The following is a 15,163-nucleotide window of genomic DNA, read 5'->3' on the forward strand; positions in this document are numbered from 1 at the left end:
TGTAAACACTTTTTCAACCTGCTTATTGCCACTCGCAACATCCATTAAGTCATCGATAATTAATAGCGATGGTTTGGTCGGCGGCAAGAGTTGGTCGTCCGATAGTGTGTCGGGAATACCTTGTATAAAATTAATATTCCTAATTTTTAACAACTCGTCATAAAGAGGTTGCCAGCAGTCGTAAATGTAGACAATGTTTTCAATCGTTGTAGATATTAAGCGGTCGGCATCGGCTATTAACGCTTTCACAAAAAACGTTTTTCCAGAGTTTGACGGTCCGCTTACTATACACGAGAACGGATGTTGCAATCTGAGATCGAATCCTGAGATGATACACATAAATTTTTATTGTAGAAAATAACACACATGCATATAATAGCATAAAAATACAAATATAAATATACAAATGTCACAGACATATTGAAAAAATCACACATATGCAAATAATGCAAACATCCATATATACAATATGTTACAAACATGTTGAAAATCACACAGATACAAATAATAGAAAACTGTACATATATACAGATGTTACAGACATAAAAAAAAAAATGTTTTATTTACATATTTACCTGTGACATCTCTCAAAGTCATCTTGTGTCAATACCCATAGGGGAGCGTCGTAAAGTCTGGGAGCAGGACTCGTTTGTTGTACACAACTTTGAACCTTTTGACATCTGATTTGTTATGTAATGTGAGGTGTCTTTTATTCCTGGTAATTGTGTTTGTGCGTGTTAAAACATGTTGCGACCGGTCTCTATCTATTACATAGCTGTTAACCAAATCAACCAGAGAGCGTAGATTTACAGCTTTTGAATTTTCAGCATTGAGAGTGATACCCTTGGCCTTCATGGATGTCTTACCGTTAGCGGTGATGTAACCATATGTTTTCGGACCGCCTGAACAAAATTCTGTAATGTAATCCCCGGGGCCTACCTCGTCAGTAAGATCGCCCAGATATGGACCTAGGGGTGGCTCCCAGTCACCATCTTTTGAGACAAAGATTAGACTGTCTGTGTCGCTGTACAGCAGCCGATCACCCAATTTCTCCATCACAGAATATAATTCTAGGCGCGCATGAGCAGTTGTAAACGCTCCAAGAAACACATTAATGTCACGCATTTGAGCGCCATAACCGTCTGCATAACGCCACTGAACCAATGCCACTTCGTCCGAGACAAATGCAAAATGTGTGATTTCACGACCGCCCCCAAAAATGTATCGCGAAAAGTCGTCAGGATCTTTCAACAACTCTGTGTATGGAAGGTTTTCCCGCATTGAAAATCGGCCCCAAAGTGAATTCAATAGGAGTTTGTTAATATTTCTCCTTGCAGGGTTTGAACAGATTTTTTCAGGATTCAGACGGATACCCTGTTTTTGAAAATAATCTTCAATGTAGGCATGCTTTTCAGCATCCGTCACAACCCCCGGCGGGTACCCACTGGCTTCCTGTTTGTATTGTAGAAACGTTTTCACATAATCTGCAAACAACGTTTCTGATCTTTGTTCAAAATGCCACACTTCATGAATCTCAGCCAAAACATAGCCCATCTGTACAGCTTTCAACAATTCAATGCTAACCCAACAACCCGAAAGAGATCTCTCGCCGTCAGTATGAGTACATGGTGACGCTTGATTCTCAAGATGACAACATGTTCTACAAAGCGGGAACATTAGTTTGCCGCCGCATCGGTATGGCAACACAGGGTGTAAGAGACCACGTGGCGGGTACACCGTTGCTTTAACCAACCCATAGTAATTTTCGAGACTATCAAAGTCTTTCAAAATGATCTGTGGGTGGCCGATCGGATATTCCTTTGATGATTGACAAAACGGGTAGAGACTGGTGAAATCAAAGTAACGAATTTTTTCACCGTCCGATGTTTTGTGATAGAGTTTGTACGCATTCGTTCGACCGCCAAAGAGGCTGTCTCTCGGCTTTAGACGACTGGGGTGTGTATATGACGACATGAACTCTATGACTGATGGATCGACCTGTTTTAAACGACGCCACTGGCACTCCCACATAACTTCGACTTTTAAGCCGTACACCTTGGTGAGGGTTTCAATCTTATCATCAAAATGCCTTCTTAAAACACTGTACGGGAGCCTTGACAAAGGATGAGTCTGGGTGGGTGTGTATTTACAATCATGTCCGTGATGCATACACCCATTAAATTCTAAACCGTATTTACGACCATTTTTTTCATAATAGCCGTCAAGACAGTATTTCCCAACCACAACCTCACCCTCTGTCAGAGCGTGTTGGATGTACACATGCCTGGTTGTTTTGACATATTCCAGCCATTCGATGCTAATGTCTGAAAATGCCTTGTTTTGGCCTGTGTACGCGTTGTTATGTGTAAGAGCGAGTGTATCATGCGGTAGGTAGTGTGTTTTGTATACAGCCATGCAGCACGATGCCAACGTGGTTTGACCAAAAGGGTCTAGACCCGTGCATTCTATGAACTCGTCACGGTATTTCAGACACGCCTCTCTTAACAGCACGACGTCGTTTCGACCGTAGAAACGGAGTTCCTTCTGAAAATCAAAAACACCGCACGCTGATTCGTTGTACCAGTCATCAAATTCACGTCTGCCAGCATTGGACATGTTGTCATATCCATAAAAGGTCTTATCCGGGTATGGGCCTATGTAATGGCTGTTTGAGCGTGTGTTAAACTTGTGTGGGAAATAACCCTTTTCTGTGGTGGTGAGATTTAACGCAGCTGTTGTTTTTGCCAGACTCATCGGTAGAAAAGAATAGCTGTCGATAAAACGCTGTTTAAAACATGCATCAAACATGAATATCAGACGGCATCCAGTCATTGTCACATCTAGTTTGATCCCGTTTTTGGAGTAATATTCCAAAAGTATGAAATTATCAAACCCTGCAGCGTTGTGTGCTAAAAATGTGAAACCGTTGAACCTCGGTCGACGGAGCCAATTCACAAATTCACGCACACACCCGTCACCCTCAGCCGTGAACTCCACACCTGTAAATGTAATTGCGCAAACAAAATTTGCATGATGTTTGCCGTTCTCGAAACGTGTTTCAAAATCAAAAAAAATGTAGCGGTTGTTTGTCTCCTTCAATCTAATGGGTTGTATGAAGCATTCATGCTTAGCGTCTGGAATCAGTTCTTCACGACAATGAACAGTGTGGTGTCGGACATGTGTGTGGTTTGGGTTTTTTAACACTAACGTGGTAACGCCTGTTACAATTCTTACAAAATTTTGTAAGATCACAATTTGACGCCACCACGCCAGGATCGCTCTTCATAGGACGCGGCTGTTTATGTTTGTCAAAACAAAAATCAGACTTGCAAAACCTCCCACAAGACGAGCAATATCTCGAACCTGTGACCCTTGAAGGGCAGCCGGGGTCGTTACAAACATCACACCTGTATTTGCAACCATGGTCTCGGAACGAAGTGTAACCGGCATAGCAGAATTCACAGACATACGGCACCCCCATGAACGCCTTGAGGTTTAATATTCCGTAGTAATGGCTGTCGTGTATGTATAAAAAGGCTGTTTTTGTATGCGGTACAGTGCTAGTTTGAAATTTCTGCAACACCCCTACGTCTGATCTGTAAAAGATCACAATCTTGATGTCCAATAAGCTCTCAAATTTTGGAACATCATTAAAGCCGACTTTATGGTGAATAGGTAGCCCGCACCGTGTCTGAAATGTGGCAGCCAATTTTTCTAAATAAGCTGTTGGTTTCTCAGGGTTTACAAAATTTGCCAGGCATATCGCGAAGCACAATTGGTTTGTAACATTAACGGGGCAGAATAGATTCATCCTGTTCTTGCTTATTATCTGATCATGAGCCAAATCACGCAATTTACGCCGTGCGCCCCCATCACGACCTCTAGCGATTGAAACAGTCAGGTGTAGTGTCTCATCGCACATGATTTTTTTATTGCTTTGGATTATTTTTTCGATGGCGTCCATCAGAATTTCATACGAATGGTTATTCGCGGGTGAAAGGATCGCATTAACATCTGAAACCAGGGTATCGCCACTCAGTGTGACATCGAAAACACCGCTCTGTCCGGCCAGTGTGTGTGAGAATTTTACGATGTCTTTGAATACATCGTGGATGTGTGAAATATATGATGTTATGTCGCTGCTCGAAACGGATCTGAAATTAATATCACGACGCAGTACCACCCCATTGAACCGTGGTTTAGGTGTAACATGATACCCGTCTATCACAGCATGCCTTATAGACCCTTCTTCTAAGGATACTGGATCAGATTCAGCACCACAACCATTTTGAATTTGATGTAAAACATTATTAAACATCTCAATTTCCCCCCATGTCTCGATGTTTAACATATCGTGTAGTGTTTTATTAAAATTGTCCACTGCATCACCACCAATACATTGACGTTTAGACGGCTCCATTATGGTTGACAACAAGGTTTAAAACACCCCTTACACACGTGAAATGCCACTTAAACGCAACAAAACCGTTGATAACGATGACCAATCGACACGCTTCAGATCTGATGTATGTTCTACAGCTTTGGCTATAATCCCCACAGTACTAATCAACTTTTCTTGCAAGTCATACACCTTAACAATGTTATCTAATACCTGTTTAAGGCATACACAGCATTCAGAATGATTAGAAAACCGCCGGTACCTCTGTGGGTCGATGTGGTTTGGTTCTGTTTGCGTAGCGATGTCTGATCTGGCAAAATCTACAGCATCCCACGCTTTGTAATCCGCGTTGGTCCAATCGGTGACAAAGTCGAGATCAACGTTTACGGGGATTCTACCTGTAACAAAATCACACGATGTTAAAATTAATATTTCATTAAAATAACGATTGCGTTAAAACCATGTAAATACACACCTTCTGGCTTTTCCGGGAGCTTGAAAGCTGTTTTCGTCTTCTTTCCTGATAGTTTTATCAAACCTGATTGTCAATATTTTATTAAAATAATAATAAATTGTGTTAAAACATATGTAATACACACCTTGCGGCTTTTTCACCATATGTTTTTGTGCCTTTTCCACGCACAGATCCACCACGGGAGCTAGGTGCTTGCGTTTGCGTGTAGCCTTCCGACCTGACGGCTTGTCGACCCCTGTATTATCAACGCGTGGCTTAGGAATGGTGTCCACTAGTTGTCTGATGGTTGCTGTACAGAACGAGAGATATTACAATCACAACCATATGATGAAAATTTCATAAAAACCGTATTAGATAGTCATAAATATATTACCTAAACTGTCGGCTGAGCATCCAACATCCACGGTTACAACGTTGGAATTTGGATAATGTTCTGCTATTAGAATGCATACACGGTCAAAAACACACACTCACAACTATGTAGTGGTATTATTATTAGTAGGATCTGTGGTTTTTACAATTACCTTGGTATGAAATTTGTGGTTCAGAATCACCCGCACCAAAACCCTCGGTCCATAGACTTTCGAACCCCGGTGTTTCAAAACACGCCAGGTTTGATGGTCCTTCGAGTGGTTCTACAGAAAAGTTACACCTATTAACAAATAAATAAATAAAACACACACATACGTTGTAACAAGACTTATAGTTTATGTGTTATGAAAAACTTACTGAGAGTCCATAGCCGGTGATGATCCTTGTGATGTCGATCAGTTGAATGAAGACCTCGAGGGCCTCTCTTGTTAAATAGGCCTCTGTGTGTGTGTGTGTGTGTGTGTGTGCGCGCGTGAGATTTGTAAGGTCCCGCGTGATTCGGTGTTTGCGAGAATGGTGAAACCAGATGACTCTCGTTGTAAACATATGGTACGTTAGGTGTTAAAATATTGTTGGAGGATGTGCTAGGGTCTGTCTGTGTGTGTGTGTGTGTGTGTGTGTGTGTGTGTGTGTGTGTGTGTGTGTGTGTGTGTGTGTCAATATGAGACTCTGCTAGGTGTCGGGGAAGAATGTGTGATGAACCCGGGAAGGGAAGTGCGTGGGGAAAGGGATGTCATTGGGAGAAATGGGGCATAAGCCATCAGCAATGGTCGTAGTTGTAAATAAGTGATAAGAAATCTGTTTTAAAAGTTAGTCTAAGTGTATATGACATCTGTAATACGTCACATGGGATAGAGCGATAGAGTGGGGCCTGAAGGTGCTGTGATGCTTCCTACATACAAAATGGGGTTCTACCATATTTCAGTCAGTATATGAATAGAGTATGCGTTTGTATTTTTAAAATAAGTCTGTGTAAGTATTGTGTTTAAACGTGTTAAACACTGAAACAGTAGTTGAGTTAAACCATACACTTAAAAATAAGGTTTCTGTTTTAAAAGAAAGTTCTAAGGGGTGTGTGATATTTGTAAAAGGTCACACGTTGATTCAGCGTTTGCGAGAATGGTGGAACCAGATGCCTCTCGTTGTAAAAACATATGGTGCGTTAGGTGTTAAAAATATTGTTGGAGGATGTGCTAGGGTCTGTGTGTGTGTGTGTGTGTGTGTGTGTGTGTCAGGGGAAATCATAAAATGGTTTCATTTATTTTAGCAGTAGGGGTATGAAATTAACTTTTGTTTGAAGACAAATAGTTTTTCTTTAACTAGAAACAGTTTTTAAAACATATATCATTTAAATAAGGTTTCTGTTTTAAAAGAACGTTCTAAGGTCACACGTTGATTCAGCGTTTGCGAGAATGGTGGAACCAGATGACTCTCGTTGTAAAAACATATGGTGCGTTAGGTGTTAAAATATTGTTGGAGGATGTGCTAGGGTCTGTGTGTGTGTGTGTGTGTGTGTGTGTGTGTGTGTGTGTGTGTCAGGGAAATCATAATATGGTTTCATTTATTTTAGCAGTAGGGGTATGAAATTAACTTTTGTTTGAAGACAAATAGTTTTTCTTTAACTAGAAACAGTTTTTAAAACATATATCATTTAAATAAGGTCTCTGTTTTAAAAGAACGTTCTAAGGTCACACGTGATTCAGTGTTTGCGAGAAAAGAGGTAATGGTATGCTGGCTTATAACACCCCACAACAGCCATAGTTTGTAAACATGTGGTATGACATCTGTTTTTAAAACCTGTCTAAGTGTTTATGTAAGAATGGACATCGCGGGAGCATACTTGTCTTACATAACAGATGTCCGAAGGGGGAAGGAAGGAAGGAGGTCATAAATTACGCGCAAGGGGTCCGATGGAGAAGGCAGAAGGGGTAAAAAGGCTAGGAGGCCATAAATTACGCGCACAGTGTCCAGTGTCCAGTGGAGAAGGGGAGAAGGTAGAAGGGTAGATGGTCATAAATCATGCGCTTTTTCCTCATACAGATATGTCATCAATCATTTTTGACATAAAGTATATTTTAATCACTACTATCCTGTCCTTGTTGTCTTTTATCCTGTTTTAAGTGTGTATGTTCTTCAACTGAACTTGCCACCATATAATCCCATTACTTCTGTGCAATTGTGTTGATTTGCTAAAGTGCTTAGTCCAATGAGAGAAACAGGACTGTGCACAAAAATATTATATTTTTTCATATAGGGAATATTGAATTGTATTCAGGGTGTAATAAGTGATTTATGAAAAGTTCAGTTTTACTTTCTTGTTCCCTTTGGAATAAGCTCCATAAACTCAAAATGTCCAATTGTCTTTTTATCACTTTTTATCTTTTTGTCAGCATACGTCTTTTTTCTGGGTATTTTTCATTGCTTCTGAGTACATCGAAAGTACAGAATTCTTATTATGGTCCCTGCTGACATAATTATTTTGCATCCGGCCATTATGCAGATTGCCACCCCCTACACACTTCAGCTACATCTCATTTGAACAGAAACAAATGTGAGTGGATGGTCACCTCCTAGGGTTATAACCCAGGCCAGAACTTCACATCTTAATTGGCTCATCAGCTTGTCAATTGAGATTGTCCTTTTTGTACCCCCTCACACAGCAGGGATGAATGTTGGAAACGTGTGTGTCCACTTATTCAATCATCTTGAGCTGTAATTGGACGCTGCTGTGAAAAATTCCATGTTTGTGGTTCTCGCTAACAAACTAGTAATGCAGAGAAGAAAACTACTTTCAGTACTTTTAATGTATTTTTGATACAGAAATAATTCTGTTCTGAAATGTTGATATGCTGCCTTGAAAAAAGAAAAATCAGGAAACTATTTAAATGAAAGGGAATGATTGTTGTGGTCAATGTGATAGGCAGCAGAGTACATGGTCCACACAGTGAAATGCATCCTCTGCATTTAACCCATCACCTTTTAGTGAGCAGCAGCTACTGCTATACAACAATTTAGCGACTTATGGGCATTGTAGAACACACACTCTATATTGAACAAAAAGTATATTTACACAATCAGGAAACATAATAGCACAGGACGGACATGGAACTCTGGATCCGGAGTAGCCCCTACTGGACTGAATCATGACATCAACATATTTGTCCCCCACCAGGCAGAAACTACATTTTGATGGAACATTGAGACACACACACAAAAAAAATGTGATTTCAACATGTCTTGTGAGGCTTGGCTTCCAAGGGTGTCAAACAGAAAGTCCCCTTGTTTGATCTTGCATGGCAGGGTAGAGATAGTTGTGCATTTCCATTGTATTTTTGTTCAACAAAAAACAAGGAATTAATTTTATAGAGAAGCTGATTGCCATTAACTTTTAGAAATATTTGAAAGTGACCACAGTAATATTCTGAAGAAACTAGAAATTACCATAAATAATCCTCTCTTATCTTGATCCTGGGGTGAATGTTTGAGCTCGATAATTATTGGGCAACCTTAACCATAAGCCTAAAGCTAACCCAACCCTACACAAATTCACATTCTTCTAGAGGTCAGAGGAACGTCAGAAACCTGTCAATTGTCAGATTATTGAGATTTGAGAATAATTTTTTTCACTGATAGAGACCTGACTATTACTATTTCATTATTATACAAGATTATCAGTCTGTGTGCTCTAACATGGCTCTGATGCTCATTTAATGAAATTGATTTGAGACTTCAGTACTGTAATTGGCTTCCTTGGTGTTATACTGCAGAAGAGTTGCTTTTTTGAGTACAATCGGTTTGCCTGTGTCTTCCCTATCCATTCATCCATAAATACCAGTATTATGAGAATCCTGTCACATCGGTGATCTGATAATAAATAAACAATGGCACAATGGCCGAAAAACAGGGGAGAAAAGGGGAAAACAGAGAGGGTCATCTGGTTCCCTCTCTTGGCTCTCTGGGACCTCCTCAGGGGGCCCAGCCAGGATCACGGGAGGCGCGACACTCTTGCCGCACGCCAGTGCTGGGTCTTCTTGCACCGGATCCTGACTGCGCTGGGTGTGGTTGTGGGGATGGGTTCGATCACTGACTCAGGCTCTGGCTGATCGAACTCCGCCCTCAGTCTCTCCAGGAAGTCCCGAAAACCCATCTTGTCTGTCTCTACCTGCTTCCATAGGGCTGCTCCCCATCCCCATGTTGACCCACTCAGACGCATGGGGATGGTGGTGATCTTGTCCGCATCTGAGAGGGAGGGAAGAGCATCAAAGTACATGCCACAGGATGTTATGAAAGAGTGGCATGTACCTGTTGCTCCACTGAAGGGTCCTGGGACCATGGGTATGTCCCACAGGGGCCTGGGCACGTTGCTGGAGATGGTGGTGGGTGTGTGGTGTGGAGGGTATTGGACATCCTCTACAGCAGGCGGGGCACTGGTGCTGCGCCTCTGTTCTGCTGGGGAACGGGCGCAATGTCTCCAGCTGGTGCCAGTCCTGACAAATCCAATTCATTCACTGTATGGATTATGTTCTTAAAAGCACATCTTTACTATTTTTGCTAGGATTATGCTGAGAATTATAAAAAAAGGGTAAAATAAAATTGACTGAAATCACCATCACACTCTAGTTCTGCTGTCTTACTAAACAGTTTATACAACCCAGAAAGATTACATATCTTAATACCACAGGATTACCGTATTGTGTTTTTGCTTTTAAAGATTATGCTTAAAAAACACAAAATTGCCAGTTTTTTTAGGTTAAATATATTTTGCAAGAATAATACAATTCCATAGGTCATAGACTAAATCTGTTTAGTAGAAGGTTAAGAGTAATGTCCGTGTGCTTCTCTTTAGCCACGGTTTATAAGTCATGAGCCGAACTTTTCCTGGGACTCTGGGTCAAGATTACTGTGATTGTTTCCACCTGTATGTATTACACATTTGTACCTTGGATGTGTCTAGTCGGCATTTAAGGATTATTATTCCTTTGGACAATCCCATCCTGCTCCCATCTGAACCCGATGACCTTTGATCCTTGCCCTCGCCACCACGTTGCATCTGCCTTCTCCTCGGTTGACCCTCTCCTGGTACTGACCATTTCTGCTTCACTTTTCTTCAACCTCTGGCCCCCCACACCTGCTGTTCCACTGGAGCACAATGCTCACATCCCGTTATGTAGAAGACTTTCGGCCTTATGTAGAAGACTTTCGGCCGCTCCCGCTCTCCAGTATCCTCCCTGGCAACCGACCTTCTTCCAGGTGCACCCATCCCAAGAGGCCGCCTTTACTTTCTGTCATGCCCCGAACCCCTGGCTATGGAGATCTATATCCATGACTCCCTAAACAGCTGAATCATCCGCCCAGCCACTTTTCCTGCGACGGCCCCATTCTTCTTCAAGAAGGACAGGGGGCCTCCGACCCTGCATTAACTAAAACAGCTCCACATTATCACACAGAAACAGGTACCCATTCCTGCTGCTGAATACTGCCTTTGACCTCCTTGCCGGTGCTAAGATCTTCACAGAAAATTGGATCTACCAAAACCCTTCTACCTATTATGCATTCAGCAGGGGGATGAATGGAAGACAGGGTTCATCACAGTTATGGGCCATAAGAATACCCTGTTATGACCTTCGGCCTCTCTAAGTGTCCGCATCATTCCAAGCTCTAGAGAAATTCATGCTGAGGGCGTACCTCAACCGCTTTGTCCGCACTGTCCCGTCAACACAGCCATGATGAAGAAAATCCCAACCCAGACCCCATCATCCCAGCTGCCTTCATTGTCACCCCTGTCCAGTGGTCCCTCCTCCATGAGGTCCTAGTCAGCCACGCCCAGGAACCACCTTCTCCAAACCTACCCTGGGGACACTGTGACTCCTTGACGGGACACCCCATACGCCATCATACACAGACCCTCATTCAACACTAACATCATGGAGTATGTCTCTAGGGTGGTAGTAGCCTAGTGGTTAAGATGCTCGCCTGTGAACCCAGGTTCAAATCCCACTTACTACCATTGTGTCCCTGAGCAAGACACTTAACCCTAAGTTGCTACAGGGAAACTGTTTCTGTAACTATTGATTGTAAGTCGCTCTGGTTAAGGGCATCTGATAAATGATGTAAATGTAAATGTACCTGCCCTGTTCTTGCTACACACAAAGGAGAAAAACAAAGACCCTAGGGCCTCCTCCTACCACATGTTTCCCTGGACTTTGTAACCCACCTACCACCCTACCGTGGTCCTGGTCCAGGTGGACTGGTTTCCTAAAGCTGTCCCTTTTGTCGCCCTACCTTGTTAGCGCAGTAGTTAGCGCGTCAGTCTCATAATTTGAAGGTTGTGAGTTCGATCCTCACACAGGGCAGTTTATATCCTGGGGCAGTGGTGGCCTAGCGGTTAATGAAGCGCCCCAGTAATCAGAAGGTTGCCAGTTCAAATCCTGATCTGCCAAAGTGCCACTAAGGTGCCACTGAGCAAAGCACCGTCCCCACACACTGCTCCCCGGGCGCCTGTCATGGCTGCCCACTGCTCACTCAAGGTGATGGGTTAAATGCAGAGCACAAATTTCACTGTGTGCGCCGTGTGCTGTGCTGCTGTGTATCACATGTGACAATCACTTCACTTTAAACCTGTACTCCCAACAGCAGCTCAGACAGCCTCTTTCATCAACCAGGAAGTGGTACACAATCAAGGACCCCCCACAGACCTCCTCTCAGTTCGGGGTCCCCAGTTCAAAGCCCAGCTCTGGCATCACTTCTGGAGGCAGCTAGGGGTGTCAGTGAGTCTCACATCTGGGTGTGACCCCGAGTCTGATGGACAGACAAAAATAAATCTCAGCTAAACCAAAAGATGGAGCAATACATCCATTGCTATTGCTCAGCCCATCCTTCCCAATGGACAAAGCACCTGCTCCTGGCCAAACTGGCCTGCAACCAGAACATGTCATCCAGCACAGGCCTTTCCCCCTCAAGGCTTCCATGAGTCATGAACTTGTCCAGTTCCCAACCGACACTGCTGTAGGACCCGTTCCAGCAGTGAACCAGCAGTTTGTACCTGTTTGTACCTGACAATCTGATTAAGGTCAAATCCAGCACCTTAATGTTTAACAAGATAGCTGAGTGAAAGTGTGTGATTTAAGTGTGTAATAGTTATAGAACTTGTATATAATAAAATTCCCCAAAATTTATCCTGAGTGTGTTGAATATCTGCATTAAGAGCTAGGGTCCCTGCACTGATAATGATCATACCTGCTCTATTTTGATTTTTTTGGATTGCTTAAGCACGATTTTCAAAACAGTACCCACAATTAGCACAACTACACACCCAATCAGCAAAACACTGCAGATCCTTTGCATGATTAAACACTCTTATAAAAACTATAAACTTATGTTTAGAAACCACACTTTTTTACCATAAGAAACACACGTTTCACATTTACCAATACTCTGTTTGCACAAGTTACACTCTGCTGTGTAAAACACTTTTATTACTTCTACTTCCCTATGATTAGAGTAGGCTACCATCAACAAAGTACAAATATAAAGTAAATCTACCAAACGCTACACAAGACCAATGTTGCACACTGAAGAAACTCATTTATTTCTCAACATGCCCAAGATGTTGACATGGAGATTCGTAGTATGTAACAACATGTGACTTTACGTATTGTACTGTAAGTTTACTGTTGCAAAAAAAAAAAAAAAAAAAAACACTTGACATTGCCTCTTTGCCTAGCTGTATCTGGTCACTGGCCTTCTCCATAGCTTGGATGAGGGAGTACCTCCTCCTGGAGATCATATACTTTCCACCGCTATGCCGAGAAAAACTCTTCTATAGGGTTGAGGAATGGAGAGTATGGTGGAAGATATAGGAAGGTGAAATGTGGACGCTGCTGAAACCAGTTCTGAACCATAGCAGAGCGGTGGACAGTCACATTGTCCCAGACAACAATGTATTGCATATGATCAAATTGATTTTCTGCTGATATGTTGGTCCAAGAATGAAAGTATGAGTGCTGTGTTGTAAGGGACCATATGGGCATAGCAGTGGAGAACCCTATTCTGTGTAATGGCTGTAGTTCAGTGTAGGTGTAGTATACATATTACAGTACAGTAAAAGATTATCTGACAGTATGCAAAATCACAGTGCTAAAGTGAATACAGTTTTTCTCAATTGCTAAAACAAACACAAACCTTGCTCCATTTTCTGAAACCATTAAATGCAAAACCTCATCTTCAAGCACTATTTACAAAACCTCTGACTCCTCTTGCAAAATTAAACTTTCGCCTAAAAACAGTTTTACCTGTGTTCAAAAACAAAGTGATCAAAATGATATACACTATCAAGCAGTCAATAAACAATACAACAAAAAAACAGAAAACACATTGTTCAAAACCTATAGTTCTCAGGGAGAAGCTCATTTTTAATCTCAATGTTTTGGGCCATACAATTTGTTCATTGTACAGTAAACAGCATACAATGCACTGTACTACAGTATACAATACTAAAAGGGACAAAATTCTAAGGAGTAAACGTGATCAATTTGCTTCTTCTCGTCTTTGGGCTGGATCAGGCCAGAGCACTTCGTCAACATCACAAGCAATATTGTCCCTCCTGAGGCAACGGGGGAAGAAGCCTCTTGTGTGCCATATCCAGCCCTGACGTGATTCCTCACCTATATCACCACAAGCTAAATCCATGGCTTGCAGAAGATTTACTCTGGTGTCGGGTTGTCTATCATACACTTTATTCTCCAAGAGGAGAAAAACTCCTCAATCGGATTCAGGAAAGGTGAGTATGGAGGGAGGTACAAGTTCATAAACTGCTCATTGATGTTAAACCATTCCCTTACCAGAGCAGCTCGGTGGAAACAGACATTGTCCCACACTATCACATAGGTGGGAATGGGATTCTCATTTAGCTCTTGACCCTGAGGGTCTTGAACCTGCTGCTCAAATAAAATATCTCTTAGATTGGCAATAAATCTCAGAAGGTGCTGGGTGTTATATGGCCCGAGTGTAACATGGTGATGTAGAACACCATGGTTGCTAATAGCAGCACAATGTGCAGCACAGCAGCACATTGCCACCTCGTTGACCAGGGTCAACAATGGCCCACTATTCAATGATGTTTCGGCCTCTCTGTCTCCTCTTTGTTAGACTGAAGCCTGCTTCATCGACAAAGATGAAGTCATGGGGTCTGTCCAAGGATTCCAAGTGAAATATTGTCTGTGTAGAAATACAATATACTGCATTTAGAATTTTGTAAGTCAGAGACAGTGCTATACTGTAGAGTACAATTAAGCCTACTGTATGCACTTCTGATTCACATACATTGTATGTACTGAAGAGTAACGTCATTCACATGGTATGTGTTAGTACTGTAGAAAATCTGGATTACAGTAAATGTTTCTGAATGTACACTTACTTGCACATTTACATACAGTAAATGTTTCTGAATGTACACTTACTTGCACATACTTCTTTCACCCTCGGTGAGTTGCGCTCAAAGGGTACTTTGTATACTTGTTTCATTCGCATCCTGTTATGATGGAGGACACGGTCAATTGTGGAAATGCTCACACTGTTGATTCCCTGGAAGTGTGTGTTGTCTTGTATCACTCGTTCCTGGATTTCTCTGAGTCGTATTACATTATCTTGAAGGACCATGCCCACTATAACGGCCTCTTGCTCTTGAGTGAATAAAGCAGTCCTTCCACCTGCATGTGGCAGCCTCGCAATTCTACAAAAAGTAGATGTGCAGTTACAACAAATATTCATGCAGTACTATACATACAGTGATGAACTTTACAAATGTCTATTGAAACAGTTGCATATAGTGTAGTACAGTAAATTTGCAATTACAAAAATAGAGTAGTATACTGTACCTGTTCTCTTCTCTGAATGTCCTTACTATGGTGGACACAGAA

General features: G+C 42.0%; 1 protein-coding gene and 1 non-coding gene across 2 annotated transcripts; one reads left to right on the plus strand and one right to left on the minus strand.

The window, feature by feature from the left end:
• Positions 1–4,427: 4,427 nt before the first annotated feature.
• On the minus strand, positions 4,428–11,139 carry LOC114799657 (uncharacterized). Its single transcript, XM_028996452.1, has 5 exons — positions 11,096–11,139; positions 9,549–9,733; positions 4,999–5,163; positions 4,875–4,919; positions 4,428–4,797 (listed from the first exon to the last, which is right to left on the minus strand). The coding sequence occupies exons 1-5, from the start codon at positions 11,137–11,139 to the stop codon at positions 4,451–4,453; spliced, it is 786 nt and encodes a 261-aa protein (XP_028852285.1). The 3' UTR covers positions 4,428–4,450.
• Positions 11,140–11,526: 387 nt separating this feature from the next.
• Positions 11,527–11,599, plus strand: trnam-cau (transfer RNA methionine (anticodon CAU)). The gene has a single exon. It is a non-coding gene; the product is annotated as a tRNA-Met (tRNA).
• Positions 11,600–15,163: the final 3,564 nt, after the last annotated feature.

This window comes from Denticeps clupeoides, chromosome 11 (genome assembly GCF_900700375.1).
Source record: "Denticeps clupeoides chromosome 11, fDenClu1.1, whole genome shotgun sequence".
Classification (NCBI taxonomy): domain Eukaryota; kingdom Metazoa; phylum Chordata; class Actinopteri; order Clupeiformes; family Denticipitidae; genus Denticeps; species Denticeps clupeoides.

Coding starts and splice junctions, on each gene's coding strand:
- LOC114799657 (XM_028996452.1), bottom strand. CDS start 11,139: ATGGCGTATGGGGTGTCCCGTCAAGGAGTCACAGTGTCCCCAGG. Junction 5,164..9,548: donor ACCCTTCAGTGGAGCAACAG/GTACATGCCACT, acceptor CGTTCTGTACAG/CAACCATCAGACAACTAGTG. Junction 4,920..4,998: donor TATGGTGAAAAAGCCGCAAG/GTGTGTATTACA, acceptor TAAAACTATCAG/GAAAGAAGACGAAAACAGCT.